The 22,087-nt window shown below is 46.4% G+C and overlaps 1 protein-coding gene across 1 annotated transcript in view; it reads left to right on the plus strand.

Moving 5' to 3' along the window:
- Positions 1-22,087, plus strand: part of sulf1 (sulfatase 1) — a 62,077-nt gene that overhangs the window by 24,597 nt on the left and 15,393 nt on the right. Inside the window, exons 4-8 of the mRNA XM_086101508.1 lie at positions 1,414-1,606; positions 16,526-16,800; positions 17,104-17,343; positions 18,038-18,189; positions 20,084-20,253. Of these exons, the coding sequence (XP_085957634.1) occupies positions 16,623-16,800; positions 17,104-17,343; positions 18,038-18,189; positions 20,084-20,253 (740 nt within the window). The 5' untranslated portion in view covers positions 1,414-1,606; positions 16,526-16,622. The remainder of the gene's footprint in view (positions 1-1,413; positions 1,607-16,525; positions 16,801-17,103; positions 17,344-18,037; positions 18,190-20,083; positions 20,254-22,087) is intronic.

Raw genomic sequence — 22,087 nt, forward strand, 5'->3', positions numbered from 1 at the left:
TCCTAATTGACTAAAATTCAGCTTTCTTTAGCTTGCGGAGACCCAAAATAGTATTATTAGAAGAAAAACAGACCTGCTTTGAATCATGTTTTTAGGACCTGATCACTATTCTATTAAAAAAAAAAGTTTATTGATGCCTAACATTTTATGTAGTTTTAACAAACACCCACAGAACCCGAGAACATTTTCCTCCAATCAGTACGGCGACGTCGTTAAATGCTATCTTCATCAATGATAGCATTATCCTGTTTGATAGCATCGTGGTTTACAAAGGCGCCAGCTTTGTTGTTTTGGAAAAACGATTCCTTATGTCACTTTTGGGAGTGCTGTTGTTGTTGAGGGAAGTCATCGTGTTGCGGTTTTTTGGAGGGCAATTGGTGTGGTCGTTTCTGAAAATGATAACTGTGGTTTTTGGGTTACAGCCGTCGCTTTATTTTTTTTTAACCCTGGAGAACCCACGGGGTCAAATTTGGCCCCTATAAATTCTGCTACTCAAACGCTACCCTTAAATCCCAAAGGGTCAAATTTGGCCCTAATCCTAAATTAGGATTAAAGCATTAAATATTTGAAAAAACATATATTTTGGTTTTCAGTGATTTAATGTAAAATTCATCATTTTCCAAACAAGAAAAGGGCTCTTGGGTTCTCCAGTGTTTTAAACCAACTGCATTTACGGAAGCGCTAGTCATGCTGTCGTCTAAACTTAAAAAAATAAAAAATCCACGTGTCGTCTGCTAATCCTTTCAAAAAGACACATTTGGTGTTTCAGGGAAACTGTTTTTTCCCCGAGGCTACCCCGTTCCTTGGCATCTTTAAAAGTTTGATTTTCCAAGATAATTCTGATTAACTCATTCAGTCCAAGCCAATTCTAGACCAAGTCTGAAAAGACGTTTAAAAACGTCTTTGGGAGTGAATGAGTTCAATATGACCCTTGCCAGTCACTAGTCTTAAGAACGCCACAATTTATTGAACCGTAAAGTAAACTAAAAACGACAATTAGTCTTGCTCAAACCCGCAGATACCTCGTATGTCATCATTTCCTTTTTCTCGCGTTATTTATGAACTCTATGCCACCATTCACCTCCATCTCCCTCCTCTACTCTGGTTCTGACACTCACACGCACTCGTTTTGCTCTCCCCTCCCTCTTTTTAGTCTCTTACCACTCCTCTCACTCTCCCTCTCAGGTTACCAGGACCAGGGCTTTTCTTGCTTCCCAACGTGTGTGTGTGTGTGCGCGTGTGCGTCCTGCGCCGTGTCCTTGTCCCTGCCTCCCGGTTTTGCGAAGCAGCCACCCAGCAGCTGGCCTGTGATTGGGCCAGCCGAGCATGGGTGGGAGGTGGCGGTGAGGGAAAGGGGGGCTTCTCTCGACACGGCGGCAGCTGAGCTGACTGCTGCGGGACGTGTTTCAACAGATGGTCGAGGTTGGAGAGTGTCATCACATCGGAGAGGGGATTAGAGGCGAGAGGTTGTCTTCCAGGAGCTGTGTGGTCCCCCCCGCCGCCGCCGCCGCCGCCGCAGTCCTCCCTCCCTCACCACCCTCAAGTCCTCTTATGAGCGCAGGGGAACAGTCGCAGGATTCCTTTTGCCCGCACGCTGCCCCGCCAGGTACGTGACCAAATATTCAAGTCGGGAGTTGAGGTTCGTAGCGGCGCCGCGGTCACTTTGGATCCCCTTCCAACTCGGGGATGACAGGAATTCCCTCCGTCGCAAATTCCTCCGTCTCAAGGGATTAGTCGGCAGCACATTCCATTAATGTCATTTTTTTTCCCACCCTCCCTTAGAATATTTATAGTCTCTTAAATGACAGCAGGGTCCGCATCGTAAGAATCCGAAATTTCCCTATCAGGCTTGCTTTCCGACCATTTGTGGCCATAAATGGGAAAATGAAAAATGTCCACATTCCATTAACGCGCATTCATAAATCTATTTCCAAGTGCAACTCTGGCACATCTGCTTTTTTTTTTTTTTTGGGGGGGGGGGGTCAAAATGGGACACAATTATCATCATCATCATCATCATGGTAACTTTGAAGCAGTCAGAAACTCTGAACGTCCAGGTTTTCTAAAACAATCTTGATCGATCAATCCGTCTGCCTGCCCATCTGTTTAACCTGAAATGGACGAGCAGCTGAAAAGTGCTCCTTGCGGAGGAGCTGTCAAGTCTCGGGAGGACGTGGGAGGGAGACGGGGGGGGGGGGGCAGAGGGATGCCGGCACCTCGCTTTGCCACTGTGTATAACTTCAACTCAAGTGAGACAGGAAAAGGGGGGAATAAGATGTATCGTATTTATATCTACCGACAGGCGCTCCGTGCGCGCGCGATTGAGATTGCGCAGCTGTAATGAAAAAAAAAGAAAAAAAAAAGGCACACGAGACGACGTGCGGCGTGAAAGCCGCCGTTGTGCGAGCCGGTTGTTGACCCTGGTAAACCAGCCGTAGCTGCGCTTCCTGCCTGGTACTTGAAGTACTTAACCCCCGGTAGGCTGTGATCGTTGCGGCTTTTAAGTCAAGACGCTTTTGCCGGGGTGAAAAAAAAAAAATACTAATAAATGTTCCTGAAAGATCAGATCTGCGTCTGAAAACGTGAAAGATCTCGATTGGGAGACGCTGCCAAGACTGTGTGCTCTGTTCCTGCGGTTTGGCAGTCTTCTCTTTCGCATGTAACCGTCAGATCAAAAGTTAACTCATAAAAAAAAAACAGCGTGTAGAAACGCCGGTATTCCAATCCAAAATGCATTTATTTATTGACATTTAACATTTTACTGACATGTCTCAAAAAGCGTGTTAAATGTGGCGATGTGTTTGCGGTTGAACAAATTCTTGACCAAATGCGGTTTGTTTGAAATCGATTCTGACAAGTGTAAACACAGACTGGAAGTCATCTCGGCGGTCAAGAAAACGTATGCCGCGCATCACGGTTCACTTGAGCGTTCACACTTGGCCCCAACCGACACGAGATTTCAAACAAACCAAATGAGACGAGTGTGAACGGAATCGGTCTCACTCCGCTTTTTGGGTGAGCGTCAAGTTTTTCGAGGGGTCGCGTTCACTCTTGACCAATTTAGTGAAGCGTTAACACGGCCCAGAAGCTCAATCTGCTTCTTTAGTTGGCAACAGGTTTCAGTTGATAGCATTCACACTTGGCCAAAAGGGCAAAATCCGTTTTAAAGGAAACCGAACCTGACGAGTGTGAACACAGCCAAGCCGCTTTGTCGATTTGTATGCCACCGAGGAGGTTTTTCATGACTGTGTCCACACGCGACGAAAACCAATTGAATCTAAAGAGCAATGGCACCGATTTGGACCGAACCAAATGCTTGCATATGAGTTGTTGTTTTTTTTCCTGTCGAGTAGGCAGTTTAGATGACACCCCGTGTTGTGTTTCGACTTCGAGGGTGTTCCTTTGAAACTGTGCAGCTTCGGCGTGCTACAAACAACAACCCGAGTGAGCGGCAGCTGCTGCAAATAATTAGGACTTTGGTTGGGGTGGCGGGGTTGACTCTGGCCAAGACAAACATTATTCCAGTTGCAACTCTACCATCTTCTCGCTGTTTTGTTTAGTTTTTTTCTTTTCAGTCACACAAAATTGACGGGATCAATTATTGCGGCTCGTTTTGGAACGGTAGCCGCAAGCTATGTTTTTGTCATATCTGGGGATCTGCTGGCGCTCCATTTTCTTGATTGGTTTTGGTCTCTGAAGGAGGTGTGGGAGGGCGGGGGGGGGCAAAGGCAGCGACGCATTTCAGTGATCTTTGAAGAGTGCCCTCTGCTGGAGACTTGACAGTTGAGTTTGCAGTCTCCCATGTCAGATGTTCAGTGTGTTTGGAGGCGTGGCCAAACAGTGAGTTTTAATTGATGACAGTGAAAGACGATCATTGACCAGTGATCAAAAACACGATGCTTGTAATCAAAAGGATGTCGTTGTTCTCACGTGCCTTTTAAATGAGGGGTCGGGAACCTATGGCTCGCGAGCCAGGTGTGGCTCTTTTGATGATTGCATCTGGCTCGCAGATAAAACAAAATATTCTCGCTTGTTTCTTCCAGCCATCGATTTTTTTTTTTTTTACTGCTCAGGGCTGCAGTTGGCGGCAGGAGCAATTTTCATTGGATGATACTGGTCCACGTTGGCCGTTGCTGGGGAAACAAGTCAACGCCCACTTTTGAATCAGCCCGCTCGGTCATTAGCTCAAAGCTAATCCTTCGACGAATAAGATGGCGAAAAGTAAAAAAAAGATGACGAGTGTGGTACACTTCAGGACGAATGGACCGAAGGATTCGCCTCTGCGGGGGACAGTAGAATCGTGCATGCTACTTAGCAGGGTGCGAGCTAGCCAGCAACAACTCCGCGTATGGAACCGGCAAGCTGACGATATTTCCGCTAGCTTCGCTGGATCTTTAGCAATCGCGAGGAATGGAAAGCCATTCGCATTCGTCCAAAAGCTTCCCGCCCCCTGCTTTAAATAAATCAACTTTTATGAACATGGTATTTGAACCCTTTCAGGGACAGCGGTCAGTACAGTGGACAGCTTACCATGTTATCAGGTTACATATGTGCATGAAACCGACTTAAACTTCAGCGATTAGCCATCCAAAAGCGATTCCAGAGCTTACGTGTTGTTATTGCCGTATATTTTTAGAAGCTATCTCCAGGGGTAACACGCCATCCAGCATTGATCTATTTTGGAGCTCACAATGCACCCCCTCAGTCCCTGGTAACCCCCCCCCCCCCCCAACTTTCCAACCAAGTGTTTGTTTAGCCTCTCATTTCAGCGGCGAAGGTCAGGACATGCAAACATTCAACTCCTGGTCGTCACTGGAAGGAATTCTGATGCGTTACTTTGTGAAATGAGCTTTTTCCTTACGCCATAACGAGCATCTGCTGAAGATAAGATAAATTAGCCTTTCACCACTTGCTTGTTCTTGGAGGCGTTTTTTTTTCCCCCCCAAAAAGTAAAATCGTAATCGTTTTGGCCTGTTGTTAAAGTGACAGCGCTGTCTTTGGAAGAACTGCGGACGAATGCGTGGGTTTGAGAATATCGTCTGTACAGCGTTGATACTCCGGCGGGAAGATTGTTAATTCATTTTCCTTTTCTAATCCAGGTAAGGCAATTGAGATGAGATTCTCATTTTCAATGCCGATCTGCCATCCCGACACAAAATGGGTTGTTGAAGTTCGGGCCGAATTCCCCCGCCGTCCGAGGTAGTATCGGAGGCGAATCGGATCGGTGTCTGAGGTCATATTAGAGACGGCATGTTGACTGTGTGAACGGAAAGCCGTGACAGGGACGTGATATTTATCACCGGAGATTGCCTGTTGCATTGAAAGGCAAATGTTTGACACATTAGACCACAGGTGTCAAAGTCAAGGCCCCGGGGGCCAGATCTGGCCGGCTACCTCATTTTATGTGGCCCGCGAAAGCAAATCAAGCATGTCAAGTTCCATCATGCTTGCTAAAGTTTGAAGCAAAATTTCAAATTGTCATATGTAGTGCACAATAACAGTCATTATTCTTGACTTCTGATTTTAAAACTAGTTATCCATCAATTTGTGGTAGGCTGTGTATGTAATATATGGAGGCGATCAAACGTTTAGATGGTTTCCCAAAATTCATAACGGCCCTCCAAGGGAAACCAATGTGGCCCGCGACAAAAAATGAGTTTGACACCCCTTTCGTTCGACCCCTTTATTCCTTGTCTCGCCACCTTTCACACAGCGCGGCGAGGAGAACGCCAGTTTGGAGGAGCAGTGCGAAAAGGGGGCTAACAAGCGAAAACAGAGGTTCGGTCTGAGCCACGAGCGCCACCGTGATCTTCCCGCAATACCGGCGCGAATAAAAGAAACGCAGGAAAACGTGTCGACACACACGCACACGCGCGCGCCATGTGCAAGCTTTACACCCCTCCCACCAGAGGGCCACACTGTCCTTGCTTCGTCACCCCCCCCCCCAACCCCCCCTTGTCCAATAATCCCCTCCCCGGGGAGAAGCAATCTGTTTTAAATGGGGAAAGAGAAAGGGCCTTGTCTGTATCGCGTACAATTAAGCGAGCCTGTCGGAATTCATACTTTTTTTTTCTTTTCTTTTTTTTTAAAGGAGGAGAAGTACCGGCACTGGGGGGTGGGCAAGGGGCACCCCTTTCATCCGCCGCCTTTCCAGAAAGGAGATAATGCGGGTGGGAGGGGTCCAAGGGAATAGAAGGCGAAAGGGTGAGCGGGTGGTGGTGGTGGTGGTGGGTGCAAATGAAAGAATTCCTCGCCCCTCTGGCCGCGCTGCAGCACTTTCCACTAATAGAAGCGAGCGCTTGTTTCAGCTCTCCTGCTTCTTTTCTTCGCTTCGCCCCCGGAGCCGGTGAACGCATTCAGCCTCTGCCAGCGTTCCCCTCCTCTACCCGCGCGTGTGTTTTAATGTGCGTATCAACTTGTGCCGCTAGCTAGCTTACGGTCCCATCGACGCGAAATCGTCGCTTGCGTTGGACGGAGGATACCCGCCGGGACCAACGGCACGATGTGACCCGGGTCACCTGAGCGTCTCGTAGGCCAGTTCAGCCAAGTTTGTCGGCTGCCTGCTGGTTTTGTTGGGATCATCCCAGCGACTGCGTTTTTTTTTTTTTTTTTGTTTTGTTTTTGTCAAATTCCCAAAGAATGGAAACTTGTCAAGGGTGAGCTAACTTTAATGACTATTTCAGTTCCTAACTCTGCTGCTGATGCTGCTGATGATGATGATTCTCCTTGTTAATATTCCAAAGTTCCATTTGGAGCTTTCACTTACTCAGAAATCCTCAAAAATTCACCCGATTTTTTTTTTTCTTTAAAGCCCCAAAGCCAGTTTTCTTGAAGAGAATGAAATTTGGTATTCATTCTATCAGCAGTAGACCCACAAAATAGGATCAAGAACCCCTTTCAGAAAATATTCATTGACTGAACAAACAGAATAATACAAAAAAAAAGATTCAAAAATAAATGCCAGTGAGAATTATTGCCTCAGGAGAGTTCAATTTTGCGTTATCATGAAAAACTGTTTGTTTGTTTTTCAAACTGTGCATAATGTTACAATAATACCAAACATACTTTTTAGAAATAAAATCTCGTGTTTTTAACGAAAGGAAAGAGGAAGTCTAAACAGTTAGGACTTCTAAAGTCATTTAATGAAGTCTTCCATTACACACCCCCGATCCCCAATTTTTTTTTAATCATTTTTGTCAAATTTGTCACATCGCCACCAAATCGGTTCTCAAGAGCGATGTGGGACATTTGGTCTTTTCACCAATGTGTCTGGGTAAAGCACGGTGGTAATTTTATTTTTGTATTTTTAAATAGATTGTGATGGGAAATGTTGCACAGTGGAAAAAAACAACAACAAAAATCACGTTTTCATCATGCCACGTGAAAGCCAAGTTTCCATTTCCAAGTCTTTTATACTCAAGCATTACTGGCCTCCAGCCCCTCACCCTTACCTCTGACCGTTTACGTGCACACCGAGATCTGCGTCTAATTTGTCGCTCGGTGATAAAAATCAATCAAAATACAAATGAGGTTACGGCATGCTTTGGAAAGCCGCACACTGAGCCGCCGGCGATGGAAAAGCGAGCTCCTCCTGTACACAAATTACAGGTTAACATGTCTGTCTTTGTTTAACTCTGACTAATTCTTACTCCGACGCGCACGGCATATGATAGCCGTCCCTCCCCAGAACCGTTCACGCATGAAAGCCCGCGGGGGAATGCAGAACTGGCACAGGTGCAATTGAACGAATCGGCTTTTTACGAGCGCTGTCACTTTGGCGCGTTAGACGTATTTGCTGTTTACGGGGGGGGGGGGGGGGGGGGTCACGCACTGCCTCGATGACAGTTGTTTTTTTTAACGCAATAATACCCCCCCCCCCCCCCCCCCCCCGCCCCACACATGTCGGGAGAGGGAGCGGTGGGGTGTTTGTTCGGTGTCACGCACGAGCTGCCGGGAAACCGCCCTCACGCTGCGGGATCGATTTATCTTATTGTGAGTAGTTGGTGATAAGAAAAGGTTGAGTTTTTGTCGACCCCTCCGAGGGTAAATTACTTTTGCTGGTAATGACCCGGAGGAGCAGGAATGTTATCGCGAGACTGTTATTAGAGCCCTAAATCATCCTCCCCAGATTGACATTCACTTGAATACTCTTGATTATGATAAGGCTATATTAGAGACTTGGGGAGGGGGCGGGGTTAAGATATTAACTCATTCAGTACCAGCCAATTCTGGACCAAGTCTGAAAAGACGTTTAAAAACGTCTTTGGGAGTGAATGAGTTAACGGAGATTGGGTGTTTTTTTTTGTTTGTTTGTTTGTTTTTTACTCGTGTACGCTCAAATAAAAGGTGATGTGCGTATGTATATGGATGCTTCCGGTTGATAATTATTGGTCAATATTCCTTTGTATGCGATTGTTTTTGGGAAGCGAGTGACTTATTTTAACCGAATTTTTTTTGTATTGCAGTTACTTACATCGAGCTTAAGAAAATAAGTATAGACATGTTACTGTCTCTACATTCCATTATTTTTTTTCTTCATTTTTTAAAAATACATGATGCAGTGACACCAAAGTCGAGGAATTGACGGGTATGTCACTATTTCACACAAACTACTAAAAGTTAGGGTTTGTCAACAAATAAATAAATACAGTGACAAATGTTCCCGTTTAAATATGTCGCACATTCCGCTACTAAGAAACTGCGTACGGCAAGGGTCAACGTCCTTGTAACTTTATCAATTCAATATGTTGCGCAATCTGGGGACCGAGTGGCGAGATGATTTGTTTATCGGCGTCGCAAAAGGAAAAAAAATTGAGGGCGAATGATTGATATTGAAAGCAAAAAGTTTTTTGCATTGACCAAAAAAAAAAAAAAACGTGGGTGCCGCCCAGTGTCCAGATAGCAAAACTGCAATTCATTTGCCTTTATTTTCGTGTGAATCTGACCGATAAGACCAAAATACTTAGTCATAAATCTGATATTTCTTTATTTTACATACAGATTAAATTATTGCGGGCGGCCCGGTAGTCCAGTGGTTAGCACGTCGGCTTCACAGTGCAGAGGTACCGGGTTCAATTCCAGCTCCGGCCTCCCTGTGTGGAGTTTGCATGTTCTCCCCGGGCCTGCGTGGGTTTTCTCCGGGTGCTCCGGTTTCCTCCCACATTCCAAAAACATGCATGGCAGGCTGATTGGACGCTCTAAATTGTCCCTAGGTGTGAGTGTGGGCGTGAATGGTTGTTCGTCTCTGTGTGCCCTGCGATTGGCTGGCAACTGATTCAGGGTGTCCCCCGCCTACTGCCCGAAGACAGCTGGGATAGGCTCCAGCACCCCCCGCGACCCTAGTGAGGATCAGGCGGTTCGGAAAATGGATGGATGGATTAAATTATTGCTTGTCTTTGTTAAAACATAAATTGAAAAAAAAAATCATCGCATATTTAATTAATCGCAGTTGCAATCATGAGGGGAGGGAAGAAAAAAGCTAGTTCGAAAGTTAAAAAAAAATCTCAAAATCATTTTCAGCCCTCATTTTGACACGAGGACCCAGACAGGTTATTTAAACATCTCCAAACTGACACCCGACTGACCATCATTCTTCATGGGCAATTTCAATTTCCTTTTCACACATCGAAGCGGATTCGAGCACCTCTTCCGTCACCCAAAGTAAAAACGTGCCGAAAATGTCCCTGAATTCATGGAAACGCGAGTCCCATCTGCCGTATCCTCATCAATTACCTGAGCGGAAAGCCGTTTTTCACGCTAATAGCCGTCGCTCTCGCTTGTGGTTGGAGCGGGGGGATTGTTCCTATCAGGTGATTTTTGACATGTAAGTCAAAAAAAAAAAAAAAAGACACGGAAGCCACCCGTGAGAGCCCGCTCGTTTGAACTCCCTGTCGTTCTCTTGACTCTCTCCAGAGCTCCTGCGGCCTGATGGAGTGTTTCTGATGGGGAGGGAGAGTGCCGGCTTTTGGCCAAAGTGGCTGGAGAATTACAAACGTGTTGTATTTTATCCATCGGAGGCTCACTAATGGTTTCCATCTACGGCTCCCGAATAGGCCTAACAAGAAAATGCTCGCTCGAAGGCTTGGCCAGTCCACTCACGCTTGACAAGTGGAAAGGGGAAAAGAAACAACATCGTCTCGATATGATGATGGACCGACGTAGTGCAACTTGATATCGGGCTCTCCGACTTGTCAGTCCGGTTGATTCTCAATTTGCGATTTTTTTTTTCCTTCGGCATGGAAGCCAATCTGTGCTTGCGAATAATTTTTTAATTATTTTTTTTTTTTACCACTTGTAAAATGGAAGCTCGCAGTCAATTTTCTTTATCGCTCGAACCATGGCCTCATTTTACTTGTTGCCAAGATGAGATTTATGTTCAAATGCAGACTTCCCAGAAATCGTTTTAGTCGTCTAAATGCACATAAAAATGTGACCTGACGACTTTTTTTCCCCCCCCTTTTTGCAGTGTCATTTTTTTCATTGACTGTAAATGCTCGATGGGCCACATCTGGCCCATGGACCATGCTTTTGCCCACCCCTGCTCCCAACAAGGCAAATCCGCTGGTATGACCTTGGCTGCACATGCTTTCAAATCATTTCCCTCCTAAATGCTTCAAAAGCCCATTCCCCCCTTTTTTGAAGTTTTCTTGGATCGGGATTCATTTAATTATACATGAATGATGGAGATTGGGAGGGTATGGCCTGGCAACCTTGGCGATACAAAAGGGTCTCTTACCGAGTCAGAAATAAAAATGTGCTTTTTTTTCCCCCCTTCAGTATAATAACCAAGTCAAGGTTGACGTTTCGCCCAGGCAAGGCCACTCTCTATCAAACCTTGAAGAAAATCCCACCCGTAATGAACTTCAACTTGTCATGTTGAGAGAAAGTCAGTTTTGAAATGCAACAGATAACCTTCGTTGAACTTAGGCTGGCGCCCGAAGCAAATTGTGTGATTTTTGGCAGAAAATACTCGCACCCTGTACTTGCTGCGTTGTCTTTCTGTACTCACAGTTTGCGCGACTGCCCACGCGGCAGTAGGCTAACGAAGAATTTCACTTGACTGCTGTAAGAGTCTGCAGTAGTATTGGTCTTTTTTTTTCTTCCCACAGAGGAAAATGAATATATACTTGTGAGTGTTGTTATTTTGCGTGTCTACATGTGTTGTGCACCATTTGTGTTCAAATATCCATCCCTGAAAGTGATAATGCTGCCGTATAGATGCTATTTGTTGGTTATAGTGTTTCCCATTATCTGTTAGCATTAAGCTAGCTGACTTTAAGACAACAACACAGTGGTACGCCTACTTACGAACGTCTCTTCATACGAAATGTTCAAGTTACGAAACGCCTCAACAGGAAAATATTGCCTCTAGTTACGAAAGAAATTTCAAGAAAAATACAGTATGGGCTGCTTCTCGCAGCTCCGAGTTTCTTGAACGCAACATACTTATGGCTGCTCTGCCATTGACTATTACCTGGCGTCTTCCTGGCATCCCATTGGCTAAGAGGGACCTGAGCGAGAGGTTTGAGCCATATCCCAGTCAAGTCCCGCGGCCAATGTGAGGACAGAGCTCTCCTTCAAGGTGCTCAGCGCCTCGAATGGGCAGGCCTGAGCCGGCGCGGTGTAGCGACGTTAGCCTTGGCCTGGCATTGGCAGCGGACCCCGACACAGGCGCTCCTCAGTGTAAATAGGCCCTCGTCAGTCCTCGTGGCAGCAGACCAGCCAAATTCCCTGGGATTACAGAAATATTTGGACAAGCCTCAATGTTAACATAAGGCCTTCCCATAATCATTTTCCCCCTACGAGAGCGAAAGGGTGAAATCAGAATGTGCGGCAGTACGTCCCGGCGTTTTGTCCCAGAGACGGATGGACGGACCGGATTAAGATTTGAAGGGATTTTGGGGGCAACTGAAATGGCCATTATTCTTAGTCACCAGTTGACTGATTTATTTCCGAGCGGCGTGGCATCTGGTTTGGGTTTTGCCTCGCATCTTGTTGTGGGAACGTGAACCTCCTCACCTCTCCCGCCCTCTTCATGTTAATGTGAACAAGATCCAGCCTTTTGGCCAGACTTCGTGGATACTTAAAGTGGGGTGTAGAGGGGCCAGGGGGGAGGATACCTGGATCAATTTTCCACCGTGTGTCGGAGCAAAAGCATCGGCATATTTGTCTCCTCAGTCCATCTGCTGTTTTTCAGTGACAGCTGATAAATGTGCAGACCGAACAGAACCCGAGCCAGATGCAGCCTCTTGGCTGTTATTGAAATGAATATGCGAGCCAATCACAACCAGATTTTGACGTGACTTTTGTTACCTTTGTTACTCGCCCCCCTTTGCACTCACCCCCCAACCCCCCTTTCCCCTTGTAACCCGCAGAGTATGTGTGCGTGTGGGTAGCCTCAGGTTGCTGAGGTTGGGTTAAACAAGCCGCCATCAAAACCATTTTACCGCTTGGGTCAGGGCACGGTCAGAGCGTGTGGCTTGAGGCCCCCCAAAACTGGAGGGCATGGACTGCCAAGCCGGTTCTAAAAGCACTCTCTTCAGTTCGACGCACAAAGCGCATCGCCGTCACGGATAAAGTGAAAGCGTCGCATAAAAATGTATTGTGAAAGGAATGTTGGGCGCTGAGGGTGTGAGAAGTTACTTTGGTCACAGCCTTTATGCTTTAGAAAACATTTATGTCAGAATTTTGGGGGGGCTTGGAACGAATTAGGGTATTCACATGGAAAACGCGTCTCTACTTACAAAATGTTCTAGTTAAGAAATTTCTTCCAGAAGCAATTAATTTCCCGCTGTACACCAAATCCAGGGCATCTCTAAAATGTCTTCTGTTGGGACAGCCTACCTATGTTTGGTGCCTCCCAAACTTTATGCTGACGCCATACTGGCTTCAGCGGCTTAATTTTGAAGCCATTTGCGTATAGTCATATGTAACTATTTTATATAACCAAGAATTTATGAAAATGACAAACACATCAGGGGACGTTAGTGCATTTGGCCCCATGTGTTTTAAATCATATTTTTGGAGAGCTTTGTTATGAAGTCTCGGAGATGATTTCGAAGCCAACATGTAACGATTTCCTCTCTTCACTGGAGAAATTCTGTGTCCGCATGAGAACACCATTCTAGGAAGGTGGGGGGATGGGGGATCCCCTCCAAATCAATCCGGTGACCTAGTAGCACCATTGGCAAACGGGCTCGGAGCTGTTAGCGCCAAACCAGCGAGCGCGGAATGGAGTGAAGCCGAGGATGGGAGGTGACGTACAGTTCAAGGGGATCCGCGGCAGCCTGCGTGACTGGCACCTCGCTCGATCCGGATAGCGGAACTATTGATAGCATTTTAGCAGAGCGTATTGGTACGGCGGGATTTGTGGCAGATTCCATAATGACCTCACTTTAACTCATTCACTCCCAAAGATGTTTTTAAACGTCTTTTCAGACTTGGTCCAGAATTGGCTGGTACTGAATGAGTGTTAATTAGCACGAAGTGACTCTCGCAGTCGTGCATTTTCTGCAATCTCTTTTATGTTTCTCTGGGCAGATTTCAAGGACATAGCAACACATTGAGGCTGAAATCTGATTGGTCAAAAAATAATCTCACATCCACATGCAAGTACTGCAGAGCATCCAAGATGCTACTACATTTTCGAAATAGACCTCTGAGAATACATTAATCCCATTTCTTAGGACAAATATTTCAATGTAGAATTTAGATTATAAATGTGGTTTAGTGGAGTCTCATTGTTTAAAGATTTTTTTTTTCCATTTCATTGCATGCCTGGCTGACAGTTGGTTTCAGGTCGTTCACAGTTGGACAGAAATAGATAAGTGACATTTTTGTTTTTGTGCAGAGTCATTGTTTCTGGGAAGCGTTGCAGTTGAACCCCCGCCTCCACCGCAGGAGTATGTGTTTTATTGCGAGAAAGTGTGTTAAGAGTTTCTGCGTGTCACAGAGGTGTGTGTGTGTGTGTGTGTGTGTGTGTGTGTGTGTGTGTGTGTGTGTGTGTGTGTGTGTGTGTGTGTGTGTGTGTGTGTGTGTGTGTGTGCGCGTGTGTGTGTGTGTGTGTGCGTGTGTGTGTGCGTGTGTGTGTGTGCGTGTGTGTGTGTGTGCGCCCGCGCGCGCTTGTGATTCAATGTGAGGTTCTGTGCACCGGAGGGGGTGTTTGTCCACGCGGCGCCAATGTTTGTACAGGGCTGTCACGATGACTGGGGCTGGCTGTCTCATCTGGAACGCTGGGACCAGGCGCAAAGTGCTCTTAAAGCGCAGATTATCGCACGTCTTGTCATATCGCCGGACGAGAAGCAGGCACGCCCGCGCGACGGCACGCCAAGAACAAGCACATTTCGTCACGTTAGCCTGCCGCGCACACAAAGTCGAGTTGTTGATGCATTTCGAGGGAGTGATTCTAGTCTGGGTGGATTACATCTGCCAATATCGGTGAATTGATGAGAAGATCATTTGCAATTCGCCGTTTAAACATTTTCATAGGATCCTGCATTGGGAGCCAAGTGTCATAACAATCGTGACTTATTGGAGGAAACCGTTTGGACTCCTTAAAACGGTTTGGGAGCCTAAGGCCCGTGGGCTAAGAAATAGCCAAAAATGACCCGAAAATGTCCACGCGGAGCTTGCATGGGATCAGGATTGATTGATTTATTTATTTTGTGGGGGTCTTGTCATAATGGATGTACCTGCCAAATTTCTTACCCACGGGTTCAGGATATATATTTTTGTGGGTCTTGTCATAATGGATGTAACTGCCAAATTTCTTATCTCACGGGTTCAGGATATTTATTTTTTTTGGTGGGTCTTGTCATAATGGATGTACCTGCCAAATTTCTTACCCACGGGTTCAGGATATATATATATTTTTTGTGGGTCTTGTCATAATGGATGTACCTGCCAAATTTCTTATCTCACGGGTTCAGGATTTATTTATTTTTTTGGTGGGTCTTGTCATAATGGATGTACCTGCCAAATTTCTTACCCACGGGTTCAGGATATATATTTTTTGTGGGTCTTGTCATAATGGATGTACCTGCCAAATTTCTTATCCCCAAGAAAAATTGGCTTTGTGGGCTGAAATTTCCTTGACGTACACTTGGAAACGCCAAAATGAACCATGAATGGTTGCTTTGAGTCAAAACGACAGACTCCCTATGTCTTCTCGCGCATGGATTCCTGAGACATTTTTTGTGGGTCTTGTCTTGATAAATGTACCTGGCATATTTCATATTCCCGCAAGACGGTGGCTTTTGGAGGCTGAATGTTCTGTGACGTAGGCTGCAACTGAAAACGACCCAAAACTATCTTAATATGGCTGCTTCGAGCCAAAATGGCAAACCTGCTGTGTTTTTTGCGCATGGTTTCCTGTGACTTTTTGTGGGTCATATCATGATGGATTTACCAAACACATTTCATGTTGCGAAGTGAAACCGGCTTACGGGGCTGACATTTCGAGTTAATGTTTGCGGGTGGGGGGGTGCATGAATCAGGCCCACGGACGACTTTAGAAGAATTGAAATGGACCCTGATTGGGAAAGCTTTCTTCACCCCAGCCCTCAAAGTACATCGTCTTGGCAACATGCATCAAGGGGTGGAGCCAGCCGGTAGCGCTCGACAAAACTCAGGTGTCACATAGATATGCCATTTCGTTTTGAGCTCATTAATTGTGAATCGAAAAGCAGCACAGGGCAGCGTCTCTCCTCCTACCCACAAGACCACCTTTGTGCCAAAGGCTATTTATCTTGATGTGCAAGCCAATTCCCGTCTCTTTATTAGGATAAATGTATTCCCCTCAAGCTTTCGGAGTCATCCGTTTTATTCTGGTAAGCCGCTGTGTTGTGAAGGGGCAGGCTATAGGGGCCTCGACAGCACGAGAGGCTGCGAATTGCTGCTGGTTATCTGTGATTGGCGACTGCGGCGGCGAGGTTAATGTAGCGGAACCCTCTCACTGCCCTCGCTGCCCCTAAATGCCGCTTTCTCCTCCTCCCCTCGTGTGGTCTCATCCTCCCTCCTCTGTCACGCTTGACTCATCGCGTGGGAGGAAGAAGGGGTGGGTGTGTGTGGGGGGGGGGGGGGGGGGGGGGGGGGTTTGAGCGATGGGCAGTAAGTGTTCCACAATTGGCCGACGTAGGAGAAGGGCTCGTGAGCGCGAGCGGGCCAATGGCCCTGGCAGAGCTCGGTCAGGCGGACGTCTCCCTACGGTAGCGACGGATTTGTTTCCGCGTGTTTGTCGTTTCACCAAAGGAACACGATGTGAGCTCGTGATTGGAAAGGACGCGAGTTCATGAGTCTGATGGAATCCTCGGAGGCGAGGTCTGTTTTTCTGCATCCTCGTCACGTTTGTCAGGTCAGAAAATCAATCGGACATTTCGGAGCCGTTGTTGGGGAGAGTATTGGGAGTACACTCGTTATTATAATGCTGATGACTATTCTTGCTGCTTTTGTTTATATTGATATCTGCATGGATGGTGTTTATTGATAGGTTGATTCTATTCTCTTCTGTCCATATGTTTCTTCACAGTTGACCACAGTAGGGTTCAAGTGAGCGGCCCGGGGTGGACCTCGCTCCCCTCAATTTGACGAACCGCTCCCCAAACATTCACCAAAAAAAAAAAAAAATGCAGCCACGGTGGCTGTCCTGCTTGGCTCTCCTCTCGTCTCTGGCCTGGGCTTCGAGTGTCTCGGGCTACGCCACCACCCGGGCTCAGGGCCTCAGGGGCCGCATCCAGAGGGACCGCCGGAACATCCGGCCCAACATCGTCCTCATCATGACTGACGACCAGGATGTGGAACTGGGTAAGGTGGATTCAGGATATGAGCGTGTTGCATTTTTATGCATGTTATGCAAGTTTTCAGAATGGTACATTAATGCTGTTTAAAAAAAAATAAAATAAAAAAACATCTGCACTGAAGCAGTGGAAAAACTGAAGCTTTCCCTCCTCACATGAAATATTCAACACCAGCCACAAATGGCCATCTGTCCAATTATCTGTGCGTATTCAAATTATTTAACCCCTTCGAGAAACGATCATTTGTAGCAGAGGGTTTGCCACCATTCTTCCAAAGGTCACCGTCCCGTCCCCCCCCCCCCCCTCGCAGGCTCTCTGCAGGTCATGAACAAAACCCGCAAGATCATGGAGGACGGCGGCACCGCCTTCACCAACGCCTTCGTCACCACGCCCATGTGCTGCCCGTCTCGCTCGTCCATGCTGACGGGCAAGTACGTTCACAACCACAACACCTACACCAACAACGAGAACTGCTCGTCGCCCTCCTGGCAGGCCCAGCATGAGCCGCGCTCCTTCGCCGTCTACCTCAACAACACCGGCTACAGGACAGGTGGGTCTTCATTCATGATGACTTGGCAAGATGCGTACAAAAGTCATACATGGCCGCAGGTTGCTCCGAATTCTCGATGCAACATTTTGTTTTTGCGCCTGAGTGAGTTGAATTTGGTTTGGACTCATCCGTTAACAAGCCTGCATGTTGCCGGTGAACTATGCCGATGGGAACGCGCCGTGATGACCCCTCAGCTTTGGATCCATTAGCGGCTCCACTCGTTTCAGACATATTGACTCGGTGCTCGCCAGTGTAACATTTTTCTTTTTTTTTTTTCTATCGTAAGCCGCGGACTGCGCCACGCTGCCTGCCTGGCTGTCTGTGCGCTGTGAGAAATGCAAACATAGTGACGCCTGCCAGGACGCTGTCTGGCCTCAACAGACGGTGTCTCGCGTGAGTGACATGCAGGCATCGCACCGGGCAGCTCGCTCGGGACCTTCAGCAAGCAGGCTATTTACGATTGTTAGCCCAACTGCTTCCTGAGCAGGTTTGCGAAAGAAAAATCAACGATCTTGAAGCGAGCCCTTTGCTGACTTTGATTGCATTTGGCTTTCTCCGAAAAGACCCGTTGAACTCATTCACTCCCAAAGACGTTTTTAAACGTCTTTTCAGACTTGGTTTAGAATTGGCCGCTACTGAATGAGTTAATTCGTATCGCATGCTTTAATTTGCTGTTTTCTCTGTCTTTTTGCAGGCTTCTTTGGCAAGTATCTCAACGAGTACAACGGCAGCTACATTCCGCCTGGGTGGCGTGAGTGGGTCGGACTGATCAAAAATTCCCGCTTCTACAATTACACCGTCTGTCGGAACGGTTACAAGGAGAAACACGGCGCAAATTACGCCAAGGTATTTCTTCCCATTAAACCCTGCAATAAAAAAAACGAGACAGTTAATCCCTTTCCCGGGTTTGTTTTCCAGAAAATGACAGGTTTACCTCCTGCTTGTAAACGCAGACGTCGCTTCTCTTATCACAATGCTGCGCAGGAATTCTGGCGGAATTAAAGGGAGTGACTTTATTGCGACTCGCCGACGTTAATGTGTAGGCATGCAAATGAGAGGCTGACGTGGGGTGCGATAAACACCACCTTGAGTTCAGGCTGAAATAAGGAATGCAGTGGGGGGGGGGGGGGTAACAAATACTTCATGTACGATTGTAAATTGGATTTTTCAGGTATCTGTACTCCACTCGACTATTCATTTTTTGATTAAATGTTAATCAGATAGCATGACTTTCTCATCTGTAGTTTGTCAAAATAGCCTCGTTAGTTTTTCCAACATCTGCGGATGCCGACGCAACATATTCAAGATGCTCATACATTCATAAGAACTTTTACTTTTACTCAAGTACAGACTTTGAGTACTTTTGCCACCTCGGAAGAAACGCGAGGGAATTTTCCCACCAGCCGACAACGCAGATGAACCCGCTCGCCGGTCGATCCTGTCCGTTTTTGCGGCGGAATGCCGCCGTCTCGCCTGCGTGTTTTACCCTGAGAGCTGTCGGTGAGCGTTCACGGTGGTGTGCCAATATCTTCCCAGAGTTGCTGGAGATTTATAGCTTGTCAACGTTTCGTGGTGGGCTGCGCAAGAGACAGGGCAAACAAATGTTTAGACGGCGGCGGGAGGCACATGGTTTGCCCGGGGAGGTGTTTACAAGACTCCCAACGTGGTCAGCAGTTTGTGGTTTTAGAAGCAAATGGACACTCTATTTCCTATTTGGTGATGAAAACAAAAACCTGAACTCGCACAAACTCGACAACCGTGCTGTCTCCCTTTTAGACGCTGTTAGGGCATTCTTCAAACATGGTGATCTGATGAGACTTTGGTGAACTCATAACCACCCTCAGCCCTAATGTGGGAATTGCGAAATTAACCCTTTCATACACATATTTTTGAGTCTATATTCGGGCCAGATGATTTTGAAGAATAATCGTGATTTTTTTTTTCCAGCAGTATTGCGATTGCAATTTAATGTGATTATTTTTTTAAGATCCCTAAACCCCCTATTTTTCCATAAACACAACTAACAAATTAATATGTATTGAAATAAATAATTAGACTTATTATACACTCTAAAATGTTAAAGTAAATTAAGATAAGATAACCTTTATTTGTCACACACTGGGGAAATTTGCTGTCTACAGCAGCAAAATTGGGGAGGAAGAAAAAAAAACTGTTTCATTGCACAAAATTAATATATTATTATATATATTTGTTTTTAATTAAAAAATTAACTAACTAAACTATTTGTCTATTTCCATATCGTCTGCTATTTTATGCTTTGTTAACCACTTAAGAAACGCGTGAGAGCAAATCTACATGCAGAAGGCTGTGTAGAATCCACGTGCATGAAGCCTATTTATAAAACCCTTCTTGGGACAATTTTTTTTTCCCCGTTCTGTTAACACCCTACACCTGGCATACGCCAGGCAGTCGGAAACTTTGAAAAGCAGAAGATACCGTGTCCAGCTGTTTGGGTTTTTTTTCCCAACAACATGGGTGACGGTAAAAACAATGGCGCCTGGAGAGCCAGCGGCAGGCTACCTGACCATCAAGCGGTTCAATAGCGCAGGGATACCCGAACGAAGGGAACAACCCTTACACTGTACATACACGCATACAAGCAGGCACGCTGCCAGCTGTTGACTCAACTGCCGTGTGTACTCGCTGAACCCGCTTCACACCCCGCTGCAATAGTAGCATGGTCAGATGTGTCACACTTTTCCCCGGTTTCTCTGGACAGGACTACTTCACCGACCTGATCACCAACGACAGCATCAACTTCTTCCGCATGTCCAAGAGGATGTATCCGCACCGTCCAGTGATGATGGTCATCAGCCACGCCGCCCCCCACGGCCCGGAAGACTCGGCACCGCAGTACGCTGAGTTTTTCCCCAACGCCTCCCAGCACATGTGAGTATTGTACCAGAAAATCCAAACGCAATGTGTACTATATGGGTAAATGGTACTTTTGGTTACTATTTCCTCTGGAACCTATTCCCAGCAATTTTGCGAAAAAATTCACCTATTTGGAATTTCTGAAAGTACCCAAATATGTCACAAAATGGAAAATGTAATTGGTCCAATAAAGTATGTTGAAGTCATGTATCTCAACTGAAAGTCAATCTTTGTAGTTGGGGGAGGAGCTAAGTTTAGCCTGGGTTGTTAGTGGAAGTGGAAGATCTTAGTTGCGTGGCCAGGTGTGGCACAATGCGGCCGAATGCAACTGAAGTGAACCATCGCACTAAAATTGGTGATTCTGTATGTCTTAGCTAGCTATTTATATATTATTTTTATTATTAGCTAGCTATTTAGCCATTTAACTTGCTAGCTATTGATAAATCTTTTCTGTTTGTCTGTCTGTCTGTCTATCTTAGCAAGCTAGCTGGCTACTCATCTTTCTTAGCTAGCTAGCTATTCATCGTTCTTGTCTGTCTGTGTGTCAGTTTGTCTAAACTAGCTTTATATCTGTCTGCCCTTCTGTCTGTCTATTTCCTGTCACTTAACTTATGAAAACAAAGTAACCATATATCGGCTCCCGTTTTCACAACAAATTCTCTTTTACTCAGAGAGGCCTCAAAATTGCTCTAACAGAATGTCTGGAATGTGTTTGCCTGTCCCTTATTTTCCAGTCTTCCAATGTTTTAATATGAAACATGACTTTGGTCCCAGCAAAAAAAAAAAAAAACATAACAACTGTGAATAGGCGTTATTTCCCGAAAAAACAAATCAAACAAACCCCCCCCCCACCCCCCACAAAGGATAGGTACCCCACAAAAGACTGCCAAAGCGCAAATAGGTGGGGGGCTTGCTGTACCTCACTCAACCTGACAGCAATAACATGCTAACACTCGGGCCACACTCCCTTGGTTTCCGAGCGATGGCGGGTTGCCATGACACTTGTGGGAAGTCAAGCTCGGCGGCTCACGTTGGCCTCCCGCCTCCCTTCGGGTCCCTGTGACGCGCTCCCCAGGCTGCATCCGAAAGGTTTCTCCCGTCCGTTTCCCAGCATCCCACTTTCACCCTCAGCGTCACTTACCCCACTCCACATTCCCTCCCGCCTGCCTGTTTGCTCTACGGCTCTGTCGCTCCATTCAGGCCCGACATCCCTCCCGCCCTCCCTCCCTCCGGTTTTCCAACTTTCTTTCTTAGTTTTCTGCCCTCCCCTCACATGGGACTTCCTGACCCTGTCCATATCAATCAGTGCTTTCTCTCGCTCCCCGCGCATCTCGGGGACCAGAGGAATGCATTGTGTGCCGCGGAGAACACCCTTTCTGACATTATTCATTTATTTTTAGCACCACCCTGTCCCCCCCCCCCTCCCCCCACCTCACTCCCTGGGTGACCAAAGGCGGATTGTGCGTGTGATGTTTTGGTGGCGGTTACACACTCGAAATGGATTTGCGCTTCCTTCTTTGGTTGGATACACACGAGAGCTTAAATCAGGGCGCAGCAAAGCAGAGTCATGTCCAGGTTAAGAAACCCACTGTCGCCGATAAAAGTTTTCGATTTTGAATTTATTTTTGACTATTTTCAACATTTTCTGCAGGATGATTACTAAAGCCAGATTGGGTTTCTTGCCGTCTATGCCATTTGCGAGTAAAATGCTGATGTTAATTAACCCTTTCAGGGACAGCGGTTACTACAGTGGACAGCTTATCATGTTATCAGGTTACAGGGTGCGTGAAAGGATTAATAGGTAAATTTAAAAAGAAAAAACAACAACTTTTGGCCGAGAAGAAAGATA

Source organism: Hippocampus guttulatus, chromosome 21, assembly GCF_054856545.1.
Source record: "Hippocampus guttulatus isolate MCC_2025c chromosome 21, RoL_Hgut_1.0, whole genome shotgun sequence".
Classification (NCBI taxonomy): domain Eukaryota; kingdom Metazoa; phylum Chordata; class Actinopteri; order Syngnathiformes; family Syngnathidae; genus Hippocampus; species Hippocampus guttulatus.